Genomic DNA, 15,067 nt, shown 5'->3' on the forward strand with positions numbered 1-15,067 from the left:
TTCTTTTGTTTCTTTACTTCTCTAATAAACTTGTTTTCACTTCACTATATGGACTCATGATTGGCAACGCTTTCCGGTAACACTGCCCAGGTTTCCTTTGTCAAGCATGCCTTTCTCAGCCCTACATACCCACAGTTAAATAATCCCTTCTCTCCTGTTTATTTTTCAACTATTGAAAATAGCAAACATCTTAAAACAATTTGTCTTCATGTTTTTCCTCTTAAAAAATTGCAAACGTCTTCTGGGCAGGATTCATGTATTGTTTATCTTATTTATTCTCTTCCTAGCATTGCATCTGGAACACAGTCTGTTTTCAATACCGTTTGTTGAACTCCAGGGTAGATTACAGGGCTGTGTATTATAATCTACAGTACTTTAACTGAAGTTACTTGTTTATTGGTGATACATTGTTGTCAAAAATACACACATGTGGCTGGGTGTGGTGGCTCATGCCTGTAATCCCAACACTTTGGGAGGCCGAGGCAGGTGGATCAGGAGGTCAAGAGATCAAGACCATCCTGGCCAACACGGTGACACCTGGTCTGTACTAAAAATACAAAAATTAGCTGGGCATGGTGGCGCATGCCTGTAGTCCCAGCTACTTGGGAGGCTGAGGCAGGAGAATCGCTTGAACCTGGGAGGCGGAGGTTGCAGTGAGCCGAGATCGCGTCACTGCACTCCAGCTTGGTGACAGCGCGAGACTCCGTTTCAAAAGAAAAAACAAAAAAAACAAAACAAAAAACCTCAAAAAACCACAGATGTTATAGAATATAAAATTATAAATCACAAATTACAAAGCTTGAAATACAACGAGCAGAGCATATAAAAGAAAATGAAGCTGAAGAAAACGTGAGCTTCTCTGTACACTCAAGAAGGCTGCGATTTTTACCATCTTTTTTGCACTGTTGTAGCCCCAGTAATGTATCTAAAATGGTACTTGACACAGTTTATATCATTAAGAATGTATGCATGCACGCACGCACGCGTGAAGAATGAATGAAAGGAGGTCGTCCCTTTGCACACTCGGAGGTCTACGGGCCGCAGAGTACCTACAGCATGGCCACCGCAAGCGCAACTAAAATCCAGGGGTTGTCGCAGGCACAGGCTCCTCCTTCGGTGGGTGGGGCGGAGGCGCGCACTTTCTCTACGCCCCACTGCTAGGATGTGCGGCCACCACTCCTCCTCCTCCGCCGCCGCCGCCGCGTCGAGTGCAAGGGCTTCTGGGAGCCGAGCCTCGGGGTCTCGGAGAAGGGGCGCAGGTGGCCGCCATCTTGGATTGAGAACTGGGTCGCTACGCTTCACGCCAGGGGCGGAGTGGCGGCCCTTCTGTTACCCGCCACACACGTCGCCGCTGGGGACTGGGAAATCAGGGCATCGGAGAGTGCCACATTAATGGGTAAGTTGGAGTGAACACGGGCTAGGTTGGGGGAGCCTCGGGTTTGGTCCCTTTGGGAACTACTAGTTCCGGGGGCCACGGTTTTTATTTACCCCTTACTTTGCGAAGGTCTCTGGAAGCTGGCGGTGCCGGGTGTTTCTCATGTTTTCCCCAGGGCGACAGCGGTCGCGGGGGCGTGGCAGCCGGACCTTTCCCTTGCGGACGCGAAGGCGTGGTGAGTTCAGATTCTTTCAGCAGGTCCTCAGAAGGAGTGGTGGGCAGCTGGTCTCATCTTCGCCGCCCCGCCTCACCGTTTTCCGGTAGTTCTTTTCAGTTAATGGAATTGCTAAACGTTGCCACTCACACCTGGTAGCCAGCAGCTGTGTCCAGCAGCTTATGGAAATTCCACAGTGTCCAAAGAAGAGACAGGTACCATCCCGAGGGCCTTCTAGCCTCGCCCTCTCCATCTGCCAGCCGCCCCTCCTCCACCTGCGTGCAGGTGCCTCTAGTGCTCATTCCCGACGACAAGGCAAGCCTGGGTTCCACGCTTCTAATAGTCGGGCAGCTCCGTTCTAAGATGAAAACTTAGGTTTTCATCGATAGTGCATAGGAGATGGAAGTATTTGAAAGCTGTGAAATGACAGTGATACGTCTAAAGAATATGACATTGGCGGCGGGCGCGGTGGCTCACTCCTGTAATCTCAGCACTTTGGGAGGCCGACGCGGGTGGATCACGAGGTCAGGAGATCGAGACCATCCTGGCTAACACGGTGAAACCTCGTCTCTACCAAAAATACAAAAAATACAAAAAAAATACAAAATAATAAATAAAAAAAATACCAAAAATACAAAAAAAAATTAGCCTGGCATAGTCGTGGGCGCCTGTGGTCCCAGCTACTCGGGAGGCTGAAGCAGGAGAATGGTGTGAACCCGGGCGGCGGAGCTTGCAGTGAGCCGAGAGCGCGCCATTGCACTCCAGCCTGGGCGACAGAGGGAGACTCTGTCTCAAAAAACAAAAAACAAACAAACAAAAGAATATGACACTGGCATTTACTTTTGAGCTTTTTAGACACGTTTTTTAAAAAAGACAAAAACACTAATGATTTATCTCACAATTACAACACCCAATAATGACTCATATTCTGTAGGAAAGTGGCTTTCTTGGTAGGTCAGGAACAACTCTGTCCCTCCAACCTAAGTACTGCTTGTTTGGTTGTGAGGGCTCTCTAGTTGGCACTTCCCCCGCTTTGTGCAGTCTTTTACTTTCACTAATGAGGCGCCCAGCCCCATGGAAATGAAGGCTTTACTGGCATAAGAAATAATGTCGATTGATATTAAAGAAAATCATAAGTTCAGATTCTAGTTATTTGCCCAACTTAAAAGTGGTTTTTCTAAGAGCCGTTGAAAGCTTATGAATGAAAAAAAATTCCTCTATTCTGTAACTTTAAAGTGCCGTAATAACATTTCTTATATTTAATTTTTATGAGACCTCAGCCTTTGAAGTGCAGCCTTTAAGTTTATTTTTCAGTGAACGAAACAATCCCATTGGATGGGGCCCCTTTAGAGATAATTTCCCTTGGTTTATTGTCCCCTTTAAAGCAACTGCAGTGAGGATGGATGCAGGTGTTAAATCTGAAGCCGGAAGTCAGTAGTATTGAAGAAAAAGGAACAAGTGATATATGAGTTGTTGGGGCTATATTTTATTTGGCTAAAATTTATGCTGAACAGATACAATGTGGTTGCTTGGATTAATGGTCTCATAAGTAGCGCCTTTGTGTGTGTGTTTGGTGGAGCACAAGGTGATCCAGTCAGATGTGGTAAGAAAATAATAGAACTTCTATTTGTTTACCTTTTAAAACTTTCATTCTTAAAAATTTCTGTTTTTTGTGAATTTTATGCTAGAGTAGTATATTAGAATAGTAATGCATGTATAGAAATAAATATATTGAGGATGAATGCACAAATACATTTTACGTATGTAGAATGTGTGATTGAAAACGTTTAGAGCCAGTGGCCCAGAATATGCTACATGTATAGGTGATAAATATTTTAAGAGTTTTAGTTCCATGAGCATTTTATTTTACTTAAATATTTTATACATACTGAGTATAATTCAACAACTAAACAACTAATACTGTGGTCAGTTTGCTCTGTAATGAACTCTGATCTCTATTTTTTTCCTTTCAAGAGTCTGGCTTTTTATAGATACAAAATAGAGAATAATACCAAACATTGTTATTAGTAAAGTTGTGTTGAGCAGTTTCCCTCTTTTTTTTTTTTTTTTTTTTTTTTTTTAGATGGAGTCTCACTCTGTGGCCCAGGCTGGAGTGCAGTGGTATGATCTCCGCTCACTGCAAGTTCCGCCTCCCGGGGTTCATGCCAGCAGTCTCCCTCTCGGGGTCTCTTGCCTCAGCCTCCTGAGTAGCTGGGATTACAGGTGCCTGCCACCATGCCAGGCTAATTTTTTGTATTTTTAATGGAGATGGGGTTTCACCGTGTTAGCCAGAATGGTCTCGATCTCCTGACCCCGTGATCCACCCGCCTCGGCCTCCCAAAGTGCTGGGATGACAGGTGTGAGCCACCGGGCCGGGCCTTTTTTTTTTTTTTTTTTTTTTTTTTGACAGAGTCTTGCTCTGTCTCCCAGGCTGGAGTCCAGGCTGGAGCAATCTTGGCTCACTGCAACCTCTGCCTCCTGAGTTCAAGCGATTCTCCTGCCTCAGCCTCTGGAGTAGCTGGGATTACAGGCTCCTACCAGCATGCCGAGCTGATTTTTGTATTTTCAGTAGAGATGGGGTTTCACTATATTGGCCAGGCTGGTCTTGAACTCCTGACCTCAAGTGATCGACTCTCCTTGGCCTCCTAAAGTGCTAGGATTACAGGCGTGAGCTACCCCGCCCGGCCATATTGAGCAGTTTCTAATGGTATCTGTTTGTAGGTGCACATAGTATTGTTGAATCTATTAAATATTTTAAAGGAGGAATTTTGGTAAAATAATCATGCATTTCTTTTCAGTCATTCTCAAGTCCTCAGCCCCTCCCTTCTACCTTGAGCTCCACCAGTAGTGAGATTTGTCTCGCTATCTTTACCAGTGACATAATTACCAAATCTGATGCCTGATATGGTACTTGGATTATTACAGGCACTTTTATTTTCTAGATGAATCAATGAATGAATAAACCGAGTGGCCTGTTTTCAGTGGTACTACAACTTAAATATTCCTTTATCTTTTGAACTCCTTTCCTTTGCAGGACTCTTATTTTCTTCCTTATTCTTCTACTTCTCTGACCTACTTCTTTTTGGTTTCTTTTGCTCTTGCCTTTTTCCACTAAAATATGATTGTCCGCAAGATTTCTCCTTTGGTCATCATTCTTCTGTAGCTCTACATGATACCAAATGATCACTCCAGATCCCTGTCCTGAGTTCTGATCCATATTTTCAACCATCTATAGATCAAAGCCTCCTACATGTGCACCAAGTACTATACATTTAACATGTTTAAAACCAGAGGCACTATACACTTATTAGAATGGCTATGACTAACAACAGCAACAACAAAACCCCTTACATTATCAAGTAGAGACAGGATGCAAAGCAACTGGAACTCTCATACATTGCTGATGGGAATGCAAGATGGAGTACTCACTTTGGAAAGAAGTTTGGCAGTTTCTTATAAAGTGAAACATAGACTTGCTGTATTATCCATCAGTTCTACTCCTAGATATTTACTGAGTGAAATGAAAACTGATGTTTACACAAACACCTTTACATGAATGTATGTAGCACATTTATTCATAACCTCCAAAAACTGGAAACCACCCAGATGTTCTTTAACTGGAAAACTGATAAACCGTGATATGTCCCTACAGTGGAATAACAGCAATAAGAAAGGAGAGTTGATAGATGCCAACAACGTGGATGACTCAAATACCGTGCTAAATGAAAGAAGCCAGATTTATTTTGTTGGTTTTGTTGTTGTTGTTTATTTTACCTTTAGGCTTGGGGCACATGTAGCAAGTTTATTGTATAGGTAAACTCATGTCATGGGTGTTGTACAGATTATTTTGTCACCCAGGTACTAAGCCTAGTACCCAATAGTTATTTTTTCTGCCTCTCTCCCTCCTCCTACACTCCACCCTCCGGTAGGCCCCTAGTGTCTGTTGTTCCCTTCTTTGTGTCCATGTTTTCTCATCATTTAGCTCCCACTTGTAAGTAAGAACATGTGGTATTTGTTTTTCTGTTCCTGCATTAGTTTGCTAAGGTTAATGTCCTCCAGCTCCATTCATGTTCCCACAGAAGACATGATCACATTCTTTTTTTGTGGCTGTATAGTATTTCATGGTGTTTATGTACCACATTTTCTTTATCCAGTCTGTTATTGATGGGCATTTAGGTTGATTCCATGTCTTTCCTATTGTAAAAAGGGCTGCACTGAACATTCGTGTGCACGTGTCTTTATGGTAGAATGATTTATATCCCTTCGGATATACACCCAGTAATGGGATTGCTGGGCCAAATGGTAGTTCTATTTTTAGCTCTTTGAGGAATTGCCACACTGCTTTCCACAGTGATTGAACTAATTTACATTTGTTTTTTGACTTTTTTTCTTTTCTTTTTTGAGACATGGTCTCACTATTGCCCAGGCTGCAGTGCGGTGGTGTGATCATGGCCACTGTAGCCTTGACCTTTGGGCTCAAGTGATTCTTCCACCTCAGCCTTCCGAGTAGCTGAGACTATAGTCACGTGCCACCATGCCTGGGTAATGTTTTGATATTTTGTTGAGACAGGGTCTCACTGTGTGGCCCAGGCTGGTCTCGAACTCCTGAGCTCAAGCGATCCTCCTGCCTCTACCTCCTGAAGTGCTGGGATTACAGGCGTGAGCCACCATACCTGGCTCTTTTTGACCTTTTAATAATAGCCATTCTGACTGGTGTGCGATGGTATTTTATTCTGGTTTTGATTTGCATTTCTCTAATGATAAGTGATGTTGACCTTTTTTTCATATGCTTCTTGGCTGCATGTATGTCCTTTGAGAAGTGTCTGTTCATGTCCTTTGCTCACTTTTTAATGGGGTTGTTTGTATTTTTCTTGTAAATTTGTTTAAGTTTCTTATAGATGCTGGATATTAGACCTTTATCAGATGCATAGTTTGCAATAATTTTCTCCCATTCTATAGGTTGTCTTTTACTCTGTTGATAGATTCTTTTGCTGTGCAGGAGCGCTTAAGTTTAATTAGATCCCGTTTGTCAATTTTTGCTTTTGTTGGAATAGCCCCTTTGTGATGAAATCTCTGACTATTCCTGTGTCCAGAATGGTATTGCCTAGGTTGTCTTCCAGAGTTTTTATAGTTTTGGGTTTTACATTTAAGTCTTTAATCCATCTCAAGTTGTTTTGTATATGGAAGGGGTCCAGTTTCAATCTTCTGCGTATAGCTAGCCAGTTATCCCAGCACCATTTATTGAATAGGGAGTCCTTTCCCAGTTGCTTCTTTTTGTCAGTTTTGTCAAAGATCAGATGGTTGTAGGTGTGTGGCCTTATTTATGGGCTATTTTGTTTCATTGGTCTATGTGTCTGTTTTTGTACCAGTACCCTGCTGTTTTGGTTACTGTAGCCCTGTAGTACAGATTGAAGTCAGGTAATATGATGCCTCCAACTTTGTTCTTTTTGCTTAGGTTTGCCTTGGCTATTCAGCCTCTTTTTTGGTTCCATATGAATTTTAAAATAGTTTTTTCTAGTTCCGTGAAGAATGTCATTGGCAATTTGATAGGAATAGCATTGAATCTGTAAATTGCTTTGGCCAGTATGGCCATTTCCACGATATTGATTCTTCCTATCCACAAGCATGGAATGTTTTTCCATTTGTTTGTGTCATCTCTGATTTCTTTTAGCAGCGTTTTGTAATTCTCACTCTAGAGGTCTTTCACCTCCCTGGCTGCTATATTCTGAGATATTTCATGCTTTTTCTGAGAAGCCAGATTTAAAAGACTACATGCTGTATGAATCCCTTTTTCTGAAATTCAGAAAAAGGCAGAACTGTAGGGGTGGAGAATTAACTTTTTACCAGATGTTAAGGGTCAGGGAGGGCTAATAGGAGCAGCTTGAGGGAGTTTTTGGGGGTGACAACTGTGCTGTGTCTTGATTGTGATAGTTACATGCCTGTACATTTGTTAAATGCATAGAAATGTATACCAAAAGAGTGATTTTTACTAAATATAAATTTAAAAATAAACTTAAAATAATGGAATTCATTATTTTTGTCTCAGAAACAAGCTGGTATGTAAACACAACAACCACTACTCTGATCCTCTGTCTGTATTCTCTGTCTTATGTTATCTTGCCATACTACTCAAATGGCTCAGTTAAAAACCATGGAGTCATCCTCAACTCCCTTTTCTTCCTCACCAGATATCTGTTACATTCATCTGGTCTCTAATTTTTACTGAATCAATTTCAGAAATATTTCTAGAATCCAACCTGTCTTCTATGTTTTCATTGTAGTAACTTGTTTAGTTCACGCCTTCAGCATCTTTCCTATTTCTCTCTCTCAACTGCGTAAAACCACCTTTTCCTTAATTTGTTTAATTCTATTCCTTAGGATCAAGTCCAGATTTCACAGCTGCATTATAGGAACCATATGTCCTCTAACCTACCTTTATAGCTTTATGTTCTGCCGTGCATCTTCATTTTGGACACACTTAGTCTCTTACTGTTCTTGGTTATGCAAGGCTTCTTCAAAAACTTTGCCTTTGCATATATTCCTTCTGCTTGAAATGCTTGATTCTCCCCATTTCTCTTTCCTGCTTTTCCTTTAAGATAGGGTACCCATGAAGCTTTCAGAAGTCCCTAAGGCACAATTAGTTGCCGTATCTTCACTGCTCTCACAAGACTTAAAGCATGTATTTTAGTGTACTGCTTACAATAAAATTTGCCAATTCATTAGTCTGTCTCTTCAATATCAGGGATGGCAGACAGATGCTAGCCTCTCCTTCTCTTGTGTTTACTTCATAAGCTAATTGGTCACAAGATTGTCTCTGGTTGGACATGGATAGGTCCTCTGAATTTAACAGAATAACATACTGGGTACTGACTAATTATCTAATGTTAAACTGAAGTTGGCACCCTGCTTTAGGCAGATTTTTTGTGTGTGTGATGTGTAAGTCCAGAATAGGTTATAATATCAGTATTTTAATATTCCTATAAGATAATATCAAGATGTCAATACTGTTACATTGTTAAAAAGTTTATAATTCACTTTCTAAAAGTAAAACTAGCACATATATTTCAAATCTGAAATATATTTGCATATATTTTATGTATTTATAAAATATGTATATAAATGTTAATGTTTTAAAACACATTTGCAATAAAACTACTTAAAAATAAAGTATACATGTATTTTAGTATTTCAAAAGAACTAATTATACTGGAGTACTAAAAACTGATATTGTAGTCATAATTCAAGTCCTGACCCTTGTGGCCATAGCTCTTAAGGCAATGCCTTCAGTAAGTGAAAGAAGCCAGACCCCAATAAATATTTGAGATGTGCTTACTGGAGCCTAATATCATATTTCATTAAAAATGAGATACTTCAAAGCTGGTTATTTCTTGATCTAACCAGAAACTGTAATTTAGAAGACTTTTTTTTTTAACCCAAATAATTCATGATTATTTCCTGACAGTAATTATGTTTCAGAAAGGTTAAAACACTGTGGGGGCTAGGGAGACAGGAAAGGTTGTTGCATCTTAGAATCAATAAGATAGGGTAAACTTTGTCTTTGTTTAGACCACAATTATTTGTTTAAGGTATTATTTCTAAAATATGTGGTCATTTTGCTCTAATCTTGATGTGGAATTAAGGGAATGTATTCTTTGTACATAATTTTCAGAATGGGTTTTGTTGACCTGTTAATCAGTGAGCCTGAATTTAGTTGCTAGATTAAGTGTCTCATGTTGTTTTGAGAGAGTGGGTTATCAGTGTCTGTTTTCTTTTCTCCTTCCTTTAAGATGCCATGGCTAGTCCAGGGAAAGATAACTATAGAATGAAAAGTTATAAGAATAAAGCCCTAAATCCTCAAGAGATGCGCAGACGAAGAGAAGAAGAAGGAATACAGCTTAGAAAACAAAAAAGGGAAGAACAGGTGGGTGTTTTTAGCTGTTTAATTTTGTGTTTTTTTTTTAAATTTTAATTGTTTGCTAATTATTGGATAATTTTAAATGGAAATGTTTTAAGAAATTGAATATAGCTAAATCTATTATTTATTAGACTCCAGGCATCATAATTGCAGATTTGTGAAACAGAACTCTGTGCTACTTTTAGTCACTGGGAGAAATGGATTTTCTGTTTTATCGATAAACCTGTTGTGTTAATTATATTTTTACCCTACTGCTAAGAAATTTTTCCTCTTGCATCTATTTAGATCACTTCCATTTGTCATTGTAAAATTTGCCACTTAAAGAAACATTAATTATATATTATTTGCTGCTTTGTAGTTTTCATAATTCTTGCCCGTAAGTAAATTATTGTCTTCTTCCCATGCTATTCATACTGTTCCCCCATTGTCTTATTAGCCAGATCTCTGTTTATACTTTGCATATGTGACATAAAGAATATAAAATCATTTAAGAGAGTACATCTCGACATTTTTTATTCCAAGATGTACTTAAATGTAGAAGTATTTATAAATAAGTAAAAGAATATGGTTCTCACACATGTGAATTAAAACTGATGTGTGAAAAGGACTAGCAGTGAAGAAAGTAGAAAAGGCCTATTCTGTTCTATTCTATTCTGTAAGTAGAGATGGGGTCCTGCTATGTTGCCCAGGCTGTTATTGAACTCGTCGCCTCAAGCAATATTCCTGCCTCTGCCTCTCAAAGTGCTAGGATTACAGGCATGTAATAGGCAAGGCCTATTTCAGAAATATGATAATGATTTCTCTTCTCCCTATCTACAGCATCTAACACAGTCCTTCATACATTATAGTAGGTACTAAAAAAACATGTTGAATAAATGATTAGAAGGAGGATTGTTTACATATTGAAGAAGAACAGGCCGGGAGTGCTGGCTCACCCCTTTGATCCCAGCACTTTGGGAGGCTGAGGCGGGCGGATCATGAGGTCAGGAGATCGAGACCATCCTGGCTAACACGGTGAAACCCCGTCTCTACTAAAAATACAAAAAAATTAGCCGTGTGTGGTGGCTGGCGCTGTAGTTCCAGCTACTCAGGAGGCTGAGGCAGGAGAATGGCATGAATTCGGGAGGCAGAGTTTGCAGTGAGCCGAGATGGCGCCACTGCACTCCAGCCTGGGCAACAGAGTGAGACTCCATCTCAAAAAAAAAAAAAAAAAAAAAAAGAAGAGCCATATTTATTTAGCTATCAAAAAGAGTATAACCAGATTTTGTTTTCCTCAAATTTTGATTTAGGAAATGTAGAGTCATCCCTTGGTTCCAGGATCCTCTGCGGATATCAAAATTTACTGATGCTCAGGTCCTTTATGTAAAATGGCGTGATATTTGCATATTACCTGCACACATCCTCTTGTATATTTTAAGTCATCTCCAGATTACTTATAATATCTAATACAGTGTAAATGCTATGTAGTTGAGTTGTTATACTGTGTTGTTTTAAAATATGTATTATTGTTGGGCTCAGTGGCTTATGCCTATAATCCCAGCACTTTGGGAGGCCTAGGTGGGCGGGTCATCTGAGGTCAGGAGTTGGAGACCAGCCTGACCAACATGGTGAAACCCCGTCTCTACTAAAAATAAAAAAATTAGCTAGGCATGGTGGCGCACGCCTGTAATCCCAGCTACCCAGGAGGTTTAGGCAGGAGGATCGCTTGAACCCAGGAGGTGGAGGTTGCAGTGAGCCAAGATCGTGCCACTGCACTCCGGCCTGGAGACAGAGCGAGACTCCGTCTCAAAAAATAAAATAAAATAAAATAAAAATAAATAAAATAAAATATGTATTATTTTTTATTTTTGTATTTTTTTTTTGTTGTTGTTGATTTTTAAGAGATGAGGTCTTGCTGTGTTGCCCAGGTTGCCCTCCAATTCCTGGGTGTGTGCAGCCCTCCCACCTCAGCTTCTCAAGTAGCTGAGACCAGAGGCACGTGCTGCCATGCTTGGCTTATTATTTTTTATTATTATTATTTTTGATCCAAGGTTGGTTGAATCTGTGAATGTGGAACTCACAGATATGGAGGGCCAACTGTACCTATAAATCTCCTTTAGTGAACTCACCATGTTTCTTTCTTCTTTTTTTCTGCTTCATTTTTATCTGCTCCTGAATTAATAAGCATAGGACTGTCATTCCTAAGAATTGTTTTCTATTCCTTGTTAATCAGATATACTAAATCTGTTAATGTATCAGATGTTATCTTTCCTATGTAACAGATGTGCTTTTTAAGTTTTCTTGCAAAAATTCTTAGATACCCCATAAACCAGTGTGGAAATATGTGCTTTTTTAAGTGCTATAAAATTACTATGTGTATTCCACTTACAGGCTTACCGTTGGTAAAAGATCTGAGATTCAAAGTGACGTGAAGTAGTCTGTGCAGTCAAAAGCTAGCCCAGAAATTTGACTTCTCATAAATACCTTAGATCTTCCTAGTATAATGATTGGGAAATACTCAAATATTCAGAATTTTAAGTTATAAAATTGATAGGGTTTTTTTGTCCACTCAAACGAAAACATGGAATTCTATGGCAATTTAATGTTTTACGGAAAGCTCAATGTGTAAACTGATTTCTCTTTATTACAGTTGTTCAAACGCAGAAATGTCTCTTTGCCCAGAAATGATGAATCTATGCTTGAAAGTCCTATACAGGATCCAGATATTAGTTCCACTGTACCCATTCCAGAGGTATACTTTACCAAAATATATTTCAAATTATACCTCAATAATTTTAGCAATAGTATGTCTAACAAATATTTATGCGTGTAAAATATGTAAATGTTAATTATATTTTTGTGTGTGTGTTTTAGGAAGAAGTTGTTACGACAGATATGGTTCAGATGATTTTTTCTAATAATGCTGATCAACAGTTAACAGCAACACAGAAATTTAGAAAGCTGCTTTCTAAAGGCAAGAATTATTTTCAGTATGCTTATTTGATATTACAGGATTTTGTAGTAGAGGTTTATTTTATTGTTTTTTTTTAATTTTAAAATACCTTTCTTTGCTAGACACAGGTGTTATATTCTCTGTAAAATACATTGTAAGGTAACATCCATTTTTGAACATGATGTTAGCAAAGTAACATATGTTGACTGTAGAAAAATTGTAAAAACATAAAAGCAGTTAAAGAGGCAAATATAAAAAGATTAATCCTGCTGCCAAGAAATAAGATTAGAGAGATATATTTTTTAATTCTTGTAGAAATATTTTTCAGACATGATTTTTTATTTTAATTTGTATTTTTTTATTTTTTATTTATTTTTAATTTTTTTGTTATACTTTAAGTTTTAGGGTACATGTGCACAATGTGCAGGTTTATTACATATGTGTACATGTGCCATGTTGGTGTGCTGCACCCATTAACTCTTCATTTAACATTAGGTATATCTCCTAATGCTATCCCTCCCCACTCCCCCAACCCCACAACAGGCCCCGGTGTTTGATGTTCCCCTTCCTGTGTCCATGTGTTCTCATTGTTCAGTTCCCACCTATGAGTGAGAACATGTGGTGTTTGGATTTTTGTCCTTGCGATAGTTTGCTGAGAATGATGGTTTCCAGCTTCATCCATGTCCCTACAAAGGACATGAACTCATCATTTTTTATGGCTGCATAGTATTCCATGGTATATATGTGCCACATTTTCTTAATCCAGTCTATCACTGTTGGACATTTGGGTTGATTCCAAGTCTTTGCTATTGTGAATAGTGCTGCAATAAACATATGTGTGCATGTGTCTTTATAGCAGCATGATTTATAATCCTTTGGGTATATACCAAGTAATGGGATGGCTGGGTCAAATGGTATTTCCAGTTCTAGATCCCTGAGGAATGGCCACGCTGACTTCCACAATGGTTGAACTAGTTTACAGTCCCACCAACAGTGTAAAAGTGTTCCTATTTCTCCACATTCTCTCCAGCACCTGTTGTTTCCTGACTTTTTAATGATGGCCATTCTAACTGGTGTGAGATGGTATCTCATTGTGGTTTTGATTTGCATTTCTCTGATGGCCAGTGATGATGAGCATTTTTTCATGTGTCTTTTGGCTGCATGAATATCTTCTTTTGAGAAGTGTCTGTTCATATCCTTCGCCCACTTTTTGATGGGGTTGTTTGTTTTTTTCTTGTAAATTTGAGTTCTTTGTAGACTCTGAATATTAGCCCTTTGTCAGATGTGCAGATTGCAAAAATTTTCTCCCATTCTGTAGGTTGCCTGTTCACTCTGATGGTAGTTTCTTTTGCTGTGCAGAAGCTCTTTAGTTTAATTAGATCCCATTTGTCAACTTTGGCTTTTGTTGCCATTGCTTTTGGTGTTTTAGACATGAAGTCCTTGCCCATGCCTATGTCCTGAATGGTATTGCCTAGGTTTTCTTCTAGGGTTTTTATGGTTTTAGGTCTAACATGTAAGTCTTTAATCCATCTTGAATTAATTTTTGTATGAGGTGTAAGGAAGGGATCCAGTTTCAGCTTTCTACATATGGCTAGCCAGTTTTCCCAGCACCATTTATTAAATAGGGAATCCTTTCTCCATTTCTTGTTTTTGTCAGGTTTGTCAAAGATCAGATAGTTGTAGATATGTGGCATTATTTCTGAGGGCTCTGTTCTGTTCCATTGGTCTATATCTCTGTTGTGGTACCAGTACCATGCTGTTTTGGTTACTGTAACCTTGTAGTATAGTTTGAAATCAGGTAGTGTGATGGCTCCAGTTTTGTTCTTTTTGCTTAGGATTATCTTGGCAATGTGGGCTCTTTTTTGGTTCCATATGAACTTTAAAGTAGTTTTTTCCAATTCTGTGAAGAAAGTCATTGGTAGCTTGGTGGGGATGGCATTGAATCTGTAAATTACCTTGGGCAGTATGGCCATTTTCACGATATTGATTCTTCCAACCCATGAGCATGGCATGTTCTTCCATTTGTTTGTATCCTCTTTTATTTCATTGAGCAGTGGTTTGTAGTTCTCCTTGAAGAGGTCCTTCACATCCCTTGTAAGTTGGGTTCCTAGGTATTTTATTCTCTTTGAAGCAATTGTGAATGGGAGTTCACTCATGATTTGGCTCTCTGTTTGTCTGTTATTGGTGTATAAGAATGCTTGTGATTTTTGCACATTGATTTTGTATCCTGAGACTTTGCTGAAGTTGCTTATCAGCTTAAGGAGATTTTGGGCTGAGACGATGGGGTTTTCTGGATATACAATCAGACATGATTTTTTAAATGGTATCATAACATAGAGTGTGAACATAAAATAATGTAATCAGGCATTTAAATCACAAAATAATGTAATCAGGCATTTAAATTTTTCTCAATTTTAGATTACCATAAAAATGCTACAATAATTGTTAAGTAATATAAATTTCCTTAATATACATTCATAAAAGTGAAGTACGTGGTCAAAGGGAATACACTGTATTAATTTACAATCCCATCTTCAGTTTGTACAAGCATTCATTTTACTATTTTTACCAACATTCACAATTCTCTTTTTCTTTTTTTTGGAGACAACATCTCACTCCTGTCGCCCAGCC

General features: G+C 38.9%; 1 protein-coding gene across 3 annotated transcripts in view; it reads left to right on the forward strand.

The window, feature by feature from the left end:
• The first annotated feature begins 752 nt into the window (after positions 1-752).
• Positions 753-15,067, forward strand: part of KPNA5 (karyopherin subunit alpha 5) — a 55,717-nt gene continuing 41,402 nt past the window's right edge. The window contains exons 1-5 of one of the 3 annotated variants that reach the window (XM_030809609.1): positions 753-1,396; positions 1,505-1,610; positions 9,377-9,510; positions 12,134-12,235; positions 12,358-12,457. In XM_030809609.1, the coding sequence (XP_030665469.1) occupies positions 1,538-1,610; positions 9,377-9,510; positions 12,134-12,235; positions 12,358-12,457 (409 nt within the window). In that variant the 5' untranslated portion in view covers positions 753-1,396; positions 1,505-1,537. Of the gene's footprint in view, positions 1,611-9,376; positions 9,511-12,133; positions 12,236-12,357; positions 12,458-15,067 lie in introns of all 3 variants that reach the window. The other 2 variants (XM_030809608.1, XM_030809610.1) reach the window with 2 other exon arrangements.

This window comes from Nomascus leucogenys, chromosome 3 (assembly GCF_006542625.1).
Source record: "Nomascus leucogenys isolate Asia chromosome 3, Asia_NLE_v1, whole genome shotgun sequence".
NCBI lineage: Eukaryota > Metazoa > Chordata > Mammalia > Primates > Hylobatidae > Nomascus > Nomascus leucogenys.